Below are 11,186 nucleotides of genomic sequence, written 5' to 3'. Positions count from 1 at the left end.
ACTTATTTTGGAGATTACCTACCCCTTAATTTGTCATATTGTTAGTTGTGGTAGAAAAGAACTATATATGAAGTGATATTCACTTGTTTAATAATGCTATATGTTGGCAGAGAAGAGTATCAGGATGGAGAAAGCAAGGCATGTATTTAAGGCAAAAGAAGAATACTTCATCTAGAACGGAGCAATGTTACTAGAGAAGCAAATCACTTGCAACCAAGGTAGAGATACAGAGCCAATCAAGATTTTCTCTGCCAAGGAAATCCAACAAGCTACTAATAACTATGATCCTAATCTAATCCTCGGCTCTAATATCGCAACAATCTACAAAAGAATACTAGATGAGAGGGAAGTAGCTATTAAAGTGAAAGGCCCTCCAATATGTTGTTCCACTGAGACGATGGTAGATTTCTTCTTACAACAAGTCACAATAAAACAATTGATCAGCCACAAGAACGTTGTGAGGCACTATGGTTGTTGCCTAGGAACTGAAATTCCCATGTTGGTTCTAGAGTTCATCCCCAATGGCACTCTCTTTGATCAGCTCCATGGTCAACGCAACAAGATTAATTGCCGGATCTCTTGGCTTGACCGTGTAAGAATAGCCACTGAAACATCCTATGCTCTTTGTTACATGCACTATGGTAGGTTAAGGCCAATAGTTCATTTGGATGTCAAATCAACAAATATATTTTTGGATGAGTTCTTGACTGCTAAACTATCAAATTTTGGTTTTGCGGTTTCAATTGCACCTGGAGAAGACTTTTTTCAAGGTAGTTCAGTTCCACTTGGAGAAGACTTTTTTCAAGGTAGTTCAGTTCAGGGAACTTACGGATATGTAGACCCTGAATATCAAGTGACATTACAGGTCACGGATAAGTGTGATGTTTATAGCTTTGGGGTTGTACTGGTGGAAGTCTTAACAGGTCATTATCCCACAGAAATGTTCTTAAGGCATTACAATTTGGTAGATTACTTTGTTTTTTCAATGGAAGAGAACCACATATTCCAAATTGTTGCTAATGTGGTGCTAGGCCAAGGAAGCAATGAAGATATTCAAGCATTTGCAAAGCTTGCATTGAGACGCGTCAAGAATAAGGGAGATGAAAGGCCAAGCATGAGAGAAGTTACAATAGAGCTTAGGCGGATACTACAACTTGTGAGGTCAAAAGACTCAAAACTAAGTAACGAAACTGGTTCAGCTCTAACACGATTAGCATAAGTCTATGTAAAATTAACTTAGTTTTCATTGTTGGCATTAGAAGCCCAATGTGTATGGGATTTTCAAGTCTTTTTACTGTCTACTAAGCTTGTAAAGTTAACTTTATCATATTATTTGTTATTTGGGTATAAATTGGTTTAAATGGAACAAAAACAACCATTGTTCGAGGAAATTGTAGAATATGATAATTAAAGATGGTAGGGAAAAGGGTAAATGGATCATTTCTGGATTTTTTTTTCCTACTCTTGACACGTGTAATTCATTGTTGGGAGACATAGAGATGTTTGCTGGTGATCTCCCTAATTTGTTGTGATTAGTGCCTGAATTGATACGTCTGTCAATAATTTCATTGGCATGTGACCCAATTCTAGTTCACATGCCCTTGCTACTGTACTGATGCAACACTCAATACTCAAAATATGTTCTAAAGAGATCTCACGCTGGAAAAGATTTGATTACATTTCTCTGTCTGACAATTACTTTGAAACCATGCCTGCAGTTCTATCTACTAGGGACAAGAAGATGGAAAACCCTTTTTTTTTTAAAGAGAGTAATTTTATTGCAAGCAATTCACTATTAATTTTGGAAACATGGAGGAGTATCCTCCAGCCAAATCCTACTTGTGTGGCGTTTGTTTGCATCTAAAGCTAACATATGAGCACATCCCTATTGCAACACTTAGGTGACCATCTAACTGAACACTTAACTTTTGCAACTTTGTTTTTTAAGTCATCCACCAGATGGCTAACAAAAGATAAACAAGGCTCCATTGATTGAAGCTATCCTTTGTCTGCATCCATATGCCTTAGCCCTTTGGTCACACCAATCAGCAATGATTGCACTTGCAGTATCTATAATTACCACACCATAACTCAGTAGCATCCCCGTTTATCAGTAAGCTCATCAAAATTAATTTTGGAAACATAAATAGGAGGTAGAGCATAGTCTATTGCATTGACCTTCAGGAGTTACGGTTGAGAAGAGATAGCCTCTCAAAAGGTTTGGACGTAATCCACTGCACATGACATAACTCTGCCACTATGCTTCAACCACCCCCGCGTAAAATCTTACTTCTAAGTTTGTTTGGAAATAAGTGGCTATACCTTCCTCCAAGAGTTAGGCTGTGTGGTTATGTGCTCTCGCTCTTGGGCAACCATAAGCAATGAAATTTCTTAGAAGTAAAATTCATTGACATGATATTCTTTTGTATGGTTGCGATTTGATGCTTCTGAAGGATGTAGTTATCAAGTTTCACTAACATTAGATTTGAGACTTTAGAAAGCAAGAAAAGTGGAGCTTACTGTGTCAGATTTACTGAAGACGTTGAGAAGGTATTGGTGGTGGAAAATGATCAATTTGACGCCATGATTGATTTGCTTATAGCTCTGACAACATGAAAATTTTGTACTGTATACTTGAAGAAAGAAATGAAGAAGGTAATGTAGAAAAAATTGTGCAGATAAGAAGGATATTATGGAAAAGAGATCCACCTCTACGTATAGTAGACCAATTGCACATGTACAAATCTCATTTAGAATTGATTTACTTGATCTATAATAGAACAAATAGAACTTTTATAACTCAACTTGTTGTTTGAATTACCTCAAAAGCAAAGACGTGCATCAAATCCCCCATACATTCTCTTTGGTTGGACCAAATCTTTTGTAAAAGCTGTATTAGCTAAAGACTTCCTGTGTTTTGTACCTTCTGGACCTGGTATCAAAGAAAAGAAAACTAAAAGGAATTTAGTTTAGAACTAAAGATCCATATATGTTAAAACCGAAAATCGATTACTTTAGAAGCTTCATTATCCAAAATTAGTAGGCAACATCCCAAAAATAACAACTGTACAGTTTCTGCTTTTCTTAGCAGATAAAGTTGAACAAATAAATGGAACTGTGAGAAAAGGGCACCTTGTTTGGATTGAGCAACTCTTCTAGCAAGGAAGAAGTATTCTCTAAAGCATCATTCTGAATATCCATTGCATAAACACAACCCTGGCTAATTCATCAGCAAGTATAATGACCATTGCTAAAGTAACCATTGCCACAAGTGGCATTAATCACTGTATCCCCTTTCTGGACATCATGTTGAAGATCACCACCAAATCTAGATTGTGGTATACTTTCCTAGAAAGGAGCAGTTAATCATAAATGGAAGCATGATCCGGTGCAATTCATTCTGTTTAAGGATGAGCAGATCACCTGCAAGATAGGAAGTGAAGTAAGCATGGAATATGTATGGCAAGCATATTATCATTTGAGTATGCCATTGAAGTGTCAATAAAAGACATCTAGGGACCTTAAATCAATTGTTGATTGATCAAAAAGATAAGAAAATTGTAGAGAGTACTCCAACATGCATAACGTTCCAATTTCTAACACTCGCATCAGATGCTTCAATTTCGTTCAGAAACGAAATCTTATGTAAAGTTCCAATCTATTGTTGTAAGAACTTTCTCTCTGCTGTATTTAAAGTGCACTTTTATATTTTACTTTCTTTTCTTCAATTGTTCCCACAATATATAATGCTAAAAGAAGTGATGAAGGGAATTTTTTTTATTATTAAAAATTACACATGAATGTAACAGGGAATCCGTTTCTATTTGGGTGTTGGGTTTGTGTGCCCCTTCAAACCCGTAGAACGTAAAATGCCAGTGGCCGGAGAGAGAGAATTGGAGGATGGGAACAACAGCAGAGGGACCAACCTTGTTCTCCCTGTAGTATGAAGTGGTAGCACCCATATTACATAAAATTCCCAGGTTAAAAAAAAAAGTTGAATCACATAAAATTTAATGTAAAGCATTAATATTATAGCTTAGCAATGTAATTCATGTGGTAGCACCCATTTCCATTCAAACTCAAATGACATTACACAAGCACACACAATCTCATTGCAGAAAAGTCCAATAATCATTCAAGAAGTGAGCAACTAGCACAAATAAGTAACACAAATAAGAATTCAAGGTATTTGAACCCATTTTTTGAAACTCCATGAACAATAATCAAGGAATCCAATGACTTACAGAGTATTTGAACCCATTTTTCCAAATTCTAGCAACCTTCCTTCCAATTGACTGAGCTCTCCTCACCACATTCCAAGTACTCCTAGCAATCAGAGTCACCGAAAGACTGAGAATTTTACAGAAATTTTACAGAAATCTGTCATTCCTAAGCTTTGAAGCGTGAAAGAGAGAGGGAAAAAGGGAGGGGGATAAAAACAAAGTAATGGGATTGTGACCTGTATTAATTTACACGGTACTTTATTTCAGAAATATCAAGTACCATTGAAAAAAATTATTAACACGCCAATTTTCCCTTTTACCCATTTTAGTTACCACCTGGTTATGTGCTATGATCCAGGGCAGATTCGTCCATTAACAACGACTCTAAACCAAAATAGGCTCCACCACCTTAAACTCTCACTTGGATCCAATGAGTTAATGGTCTATTTAGATACAACTTATTTTACTAAAAGCTTAAAACTAAAAATACTACAGCAAAATAATTTTTGAATGTATGAATAGTACTATGAGACCCATTTTCAATTAAAATTTAGGTGAAAAAAAGATATTTGTGGATCCCGTGACCAGTGTACGGACCCACATACAGTGCCATTTCTGACCAATTGTGGACGTCCAAAGTGCTAGTGGGTCCCGTGCACAATGCATGGGACCCACTGGTAGGTCTGTCCCCCACGTGAAACCAAATTCAGGTTAAAAAAAAAAAGAAAAAAAAGAAAAAGAGGAAATGTGAAAGAGAAAAACGCAGATATAAATAAGCCCTATCCAAACCACATCTAAGGGTCGATTGGACATGAAATTCTACTTAAACAAGACTAATATCTTCTCCTTAAAAAAATTAGTATTACTGTTGAAATTTTTAAAAAATAAATTTCATGATTTAAAAAAAAAATTCTTTAAATCATCTAATTTACCCTTTTTTTTTAATGACTAAAGGTTTTTTTTTTTTTGTTTTTTTGGGAGAAAATTTAATGATAAAAGGTAAGTTATACATTTTATGTTAGAACATTTTGATTAAATGTAAATATTACAATATAAATAAATTAAATAATTATAAAGTTTAGTTACAAAATTAGTTATAACCTAACGTTACAACTTTACTCAATATTTTTTTTTATTGAATATAATTTACCCAACAAATAGACTAGAACTCACCAATATATATACACACACATATAATTTATGGAATTTTTATTTCAATCAAAATTTTATGACTGAATCTGTTGGGATGGAACTCATCTACCCTATGAAGTTAGGAGATTTATGTGAGAAGAACTATTTTCATTTTTTTTTAATGAGTTTTTATTAATGTAGTTGAATTATTGCTTAAATTATAAGATTTTTAAAAAAAATTTTAGATAATGTAATTCATCTTGATTATTGATATTATTTTTTGATTTGCTGTTCTTAATTGATTATGCAGATTATTTCCTCACTTATGACAACATTAAAATGGCTACAACTGATAATTTATAAATAAATATTTACATTGCAGTCTTAATACTTGCATTTTTGTAATTTATGGAATTTGTTTTTGGTCATATATACAAGAAATTTATATATGATTAGTACTTTTGCTATTATACATGTTAGCAAGTATAATGGAAATATTTTTAAGTGCCACACACACACACATATATAATTAAATTACAGTTTTGTAATATCATTTTTTTCAAAAAAAAAAAAAAAAAAAAACTTTGGTAATACACATTTTCCATGTAACTTAATTTTTAAAAATATTTTTACTATTTTATTTGTTATTAGATTTGGTTATATTATCAAAAATATATATTTTTTAAAATTAATAGGTAAATTTTTTATTAAACCGTTCATCACACTGACATAATACTAATGTGTGTGTATATATATATATATCTATTTTTTTTTTTTTTTTGGATACAATATATATATCTATTGAATTGTCAATTATCAATTTATCATGTTCTGCTTTTGCTTTTAAATAATTGAATTGTCAATCGGAAGTTTCATAATTGGACCTCCTCCTACCAATCCACTTGTTGGGTAAATGAATTGTCAAACGTTTTAGCTTTGCTTAAATAATAAAATATCTTTCTACCTAGTCCACTCACCACTCTAACAATTATATCAAGTTATCAAGTATCAACAATTATATCTCCGTACCTCTTTCTCATTGTGGCGAAAGGTCTCTCGGCCTTGATCAGAAAATCGGTGGATGTTGGTACTTTGGAAGGGGTGGCGGTGTGCCGTGGTGGTCCTAAACTCTCACATTTGTTCTTTGCAGATGATAGCCTCATTTTCTGCAAAGCTACCATTTCTGAGTGTGAGTCATTGCAGCGGATCTTTCAAGTTTATGTGAATGCTTCTGGACAGCAATTAAACTGTGCTAAAACCTCTTTATTTTTTAGCACTAATACATCTCGGGAGGTTCCAGAGGAGATTCGGGAGAGGTTTGGAGCTCAGGTGATAAAACAATATGAAAAGTATTTGGGTTTGCCATCGTTAGTGGGAAGAAATAAAAAAGCAAGTTTCAGTGCTATTAAAGATAAACTTTCCAAGAAGTTGGCGGCTTGGAAAGGAAAGTTACTCTCTAAAGTGGGTAAGGAGGTCTTGATTAAAGCGGTGGCGCAAGCTATACCCACCTATACCATGAGTTGTTTTAAGATCCCAAATTCTTTATGTGAGGAACTTACTAGTATGATCCGGCAATTTTGGTGGGGCCAAGGAGGGGAAGAAAAGAAGATGGTGTGGTTGAGTTGGGATAAACTTTGTGAACCTAAGGAGATGGGTGGGATGGGTTTCAAACGCCTCCAACAATTTAACTTAGTTTTATTGGCTAAGCAAGGTTGGCGACTCCAAACTTGTCAAAATTCCCTTTTTTACCGTGTTCTTAAAGCCAAGTATTTTCCTTCATGCTGCTGTTGGAAATAATCCCTCTTACACTTGGCGTAGCATCTTGGCAACAAAATCCATTGTAGAGAAGGGTATTCGGTGGAGAGTAGGGAACGGTTCAAACATTCGGGTTTGGGGAGATAAGTGGTTTCCAAGGGCTGCAAGTTATGAAGTTATTACTCCTCAGCTTTTTCTTCACCCGGATACTAAGGTTAGTGAGTTAATATGCCAAGAGAGAGGCGGCTGGAAGGAGGAAATCATTAAGCAGGTTTTCCTCCCTGTGGATGTAGAAGCAATTTTGAGCATTCCCATAAGTGCCAATCTTCCTGGAGATCGTGTGATTTGGGCTGAGACTAGTTATGGAGGTTTCTTTGTTCGCAGTGCATATAAAGTGGAATTGTGTCTCCATCAAACAGAGAATGTAGCTTCAGCTTCTTCAAACAGCCAACAAAGGTCCTTTTGGAATAAGTTATGGCATTTACATGTCCCACACAAGGTACGTCATTTTGCTTGGCGAGCCTGTCGTGATATACTTCCCACAAAAGAGAACTTATGTAGACACCAAATATTGCTGGATAGTACATGTGAAGAATGTGGTTCAGCCTCAGAATCTTCAGGCCATTTGTTCTGGTCTTGTCCAAGGGCTAAACGTATTTGGGGGTGCACGAAGCTTCCAACTTCTCTCAGATCGGGTCAGTTTCATTCTTTCTTTGATTTACTTTGGTTTCTGCTGATGATTAAGTCATTTGATGAAGATAAGATTGCATTGGTTGTGACTATCGCTTGGGCATTGTGCTGCAATCGAAATGAAACCAGACATGGGGCTGTAAGGAAGAGCCCAGAAGCTATAGTTCAATGGGTAATTCAATTTTTGCTGGAATACTCAGTGGCAACAGAGTCGGCACCTGCTGTTAGAGAAGTAGTGAATGTCACGTGGTCTCCACCTCCACCTACTTTAGTCAAAGTTAACGTGGACGGTGCCACTACAAAGCGCCAAAATATTGCTGGTGTGGGGTCTGTTATCCGGGATGAACTGGGTTGGGTGGTAGCAGCTATGTGCAGAAAAATTCCAGCGCCCTTGGGTCCCTTAGAAGTGGAGGCAAAAGCTTTTGAAGCTGGCCTTCAATTGGCTAGGGACATGGGCTTCCAAGATATAATTCTGGAAGGTGATTCTCTGATCCTTGTCCGCGCGCTTTGTGGTCTTTCTTCACCACCCTCAACAATTGATTCAATGGTTGTGGGGATGCAACTCCTATGCTCAGATTTTCGCACAATTTATTTTTCTCATGTAAGGATGCAAGGGAACAAACCTGCCCATATTTTAGCTAAATATGCTCTTGGCATAAATGAATCTATTGTATGGATTGAGGAGACTCCTTGTTGTATTGAACAAGCCCTCATCCAAGACTTTGCTACTGTTTCTGGTATTTGAATAAAACTTGACAGATTTCACATCAAAAAAAAAAAAAAACATTTCTCTACTGTCCACAGTTGCTTAAATAATCCCACCATAGTTTTCCTCTTCAATCGACTCTCTCTCTCTCTCTCTCTCTCTCTCTTCATCTCATCGACCTTGACAACGTGATCCATCCGCATCCTCAAGGTCCTCTCTCTTCTCTTATTCATTACTCTCTGTGAATTCTTTGTTTTTATTTTAATACTCTCCACAATTTATATTTGTTTTTTGTTCAATTTCTGTTTGAATGATGGGAAACAGTGGAAAAGGGGGGAAACGTTAAATTTATATACCTGGGTTTTTTGCGTTTTCCTGTTCTATATCTGAATTTCTCCTCTTGTAGAAGTTGTGATTGTCAAATAAATTATTTTTCACTTTTAATACTATTATTATGTGAAAAGTGAAACAAAATAAAAAATAGTGTTTGGGTACCGGTAGCTTCTCTCTCTCTCTCTCATCGACCTTGACAACGTGATGTATCCGCATCCTCAAGGTCCTCTCTCTTCTCTTATTCAGTACTCTCTGTGAATTATGTGTTCTTTTTTTATTAAATTTATATTTGGTTTGTATTCAATTTCTGTTTGAGTGATGGGCAAACAGTGGAAAAGAGGGAGAAAAGTAAAATTTATTTCTGGGTTTTTTGTGTTTTCCTGTTTTCTATCTGAATTTTTCCTCTTGTAGAAGTTGTGAGATTGTCAAAATACAAAATGTTTCCCTTAAAAAATAAAAAAGTGTTTGGGTAGCAGTAGATTCTTTCTTGATTTTTGTGTGGAAATCATAATTTTTAGAGAGAATTTTTTTTTTTTATTAATTTTTTTTATGACTCAATATAATTCCAAACTTTCAATTCTATTTCTATATAAAAATTATAATTGATAAAGAGCCATAGTTGTTAGTTACAAAGAATATATTTTAGGAATTGAGTTTGTTTGGCTGAACCCATGAGTAGGAGCTCAAAACTTCCTTCTTGTTGATGCAACTCTCTGATGCACAACCAAACCTTTTGGACTGCAGTGCTTTGCATTCAGAAGTCTCTAGAATACTGCCATTAGTAAAAATAATTGTTTGCTTATATGCATTAAATTTAACCCAATGCATATAATGTCTAGACCTGGTCGATTTGTTTTCCGACTTTCTGCCTACTTCCACAAACAATTTAGTTCATGGGTTTATTCATTTCTTCACACCATGGACCTAGACCCAACTATTTGATAGTTTGATTGATGGGCCAAGAATCCAATTTTGCCAGGCCTAACCCATGTATTACTATAGTTTTAATTTAGCATACTCTCCTTCTGTTTATGCACACCATGGGCAAAATGATCTTGGGCAAGTACTAAGCAAAATCACTAGTGAACTTAGAAAGCCCTTTATAGGCATAGCTCATGGTGCAAATCCATTAGCAAAGACATAATTTTTTTATAACACAATAGAAATCCACTGAATTTTAAGAGTACATTTTCAATCTGATGATATCATAAATACTGCAAAACGGTTCTTGGCATCTTCAATTTGTGAAAGAACAATCAGGCTGTTTAGAGAGAAATCCCTTATAATATATGTGCATGCTTGCATGTGACTATGTCTCTTTGCTTCCAATACCCAATGCCCAATCTTAAAAGTTAAGAAGCAATACAAAACATAACACCTTGGAGACTCTAATTGAAATGTGTTGGGATACCATTTAATCCAAAAGCATAAACTTATGAATTTGGACCTAACTATGTTGTATTAATTAATTGCTCTTGTTATTATTATTCAATGCGAGACTTTACTCACACATGTATACATAACATAATGAATAAAAACAGTAGTTGGTTTCAGAAAAAAAATGGCCAAGGTAGAGGATGTGAATGGACATTGAATCTGGTGTTGTTTCAGGAGGTTCTTGAGTTTTACATTACTCTTCTACTGTAATTTCAGACCTACTTTTCTACAGCTACCTCTTTTCCTCAATTCAAGTATAATTTTCCTCCTCAAGAGAGCTTTTCTCGCTAAATAGTTTTCTTCAAACTAAGCACACACCTTTTTTCTGAGGAATCATTCGAGCCTCTCTTCTCCTTGACAACGTGATCCACATCCTCAAGGTCCTCTCCCTTCTTTTATGTAATGCTTGTAAATTCTCTGTTTGTTTGTTTATTTATTTTTATTATAAATATTTTAGTTTGGGTTCAATTTCCACTTGGATGATGATAAAGCAGAGGAAAGGTGGAAGAACATAAAAGTTGTTTATGGGTCTTTGCATTTTTTCCCTTTAGTTTTATATTTGAATTTCTCCTTATATACCAACTGTTTTAAACGAATTAATTGGTTTGACATTTTATTTATTAATAATACTTTAATTTTATAATCTTTATAATACTTCAACGTCCATTGCGAAACACCAAATCATCCTATGTAACAAGCCAATGAATAAATTTTCACTTAAGATCTTAGTGAGATCAACTCTGACAAAAGAATACTGAATGAAATTACTTGATGCATATACATTTATTTGTTATACAGGGGAACAGGTATGATTCTAGTAAGAGATAATGTCATCCATTCACGGTTAATCTCTAGTGACTATTATTACTTACTAGTCACAGACCCGTACATTGCGCGAGATAATCTTTTTT

At 35.0% G+C, this 11,186-nt stretch overlaps 1 protein-coding gene and 1 long non-coding RNA gene across 2 annotated transcripts; one reads left to right on the top strand and one right to left on the bottom strand.

Annotated features, from left to right (window-relative positions):
* Nucleotides 1-125: 125 nt before the first annotated feature.
* On the top strand, nucleotides 126-1,329 carry LOC126720440 (wall-associated receptor kinase-like 22). The gene is made up of 2 exons (XM_050422957.1): nucleotides 126-770; nucleotides 807-1,329. Exons 1-2 carry the CDS (start codon nucleotides 185-187, stop codon nucleotides 1,217-1,219), a joined length of 999 nt encoding a protein of 332 aa, XP_050278914.1. The 5' UTR covers nucleotides 126-184; the 3' UTR covers nucleotides 1,220-1,329.
* A 1,341-nt stretch (nucleotides 1,330-2,670) lies between these two features.
* On the bottom strand, nucleotides 2,671-4,426 carry LOC126720460 (uncharacterized). Its single transcript, XR_007653414.1, has 3 exons — nucleotides 4,245-4,426; nucleotides 3,133-3,423; nucleotides 2,671-2,932 (listed from the first exon to the last, which is right to left on the bottom strand). It is a non-coding gene; the product is annotated as an uncharacterized LOC126720460 (long non-coding RNA).
* Nucleotides 4,427-11,186: the final 6,760 nt, after the last annotated feature.

The sequence above is a fragment of the Quercus robur genome, chromosome 4 (assembly GCF_932294415.1).
Source record: "Quercus robur chromosome 4, dhQueRobu3.1, whole genome shotgun sequence".
In the NCBI taxonomy this organism is placed as follows: domain Eukaryota; kingdom Viridiplantae; phylum Streptophyta; class Magnoliopsida; order Fagales; family Fagaceae; genus Quercus; species Quercus robur.
This window is presented reverse-complemented; position numbering and strand designations above follow the sequence as displayed.

Excerpts from the sequence above, each read along its gene's own strand:
- LOC126720440 (XM_050422957.1), top strand. The coding sequence starts at position 185 with ATGTTACTAGAGAAGCAAATCACTTGCAACCAAGGTAGAGATACAGAG. Across the intron at positions 771-806 it reads TGGAGAAGACTTTTTTCAAG|GTAGTTCAGTTCAGGGAACT; the intron begins GTAGTTCAGTTC and ends ACTTTTTTCAAG.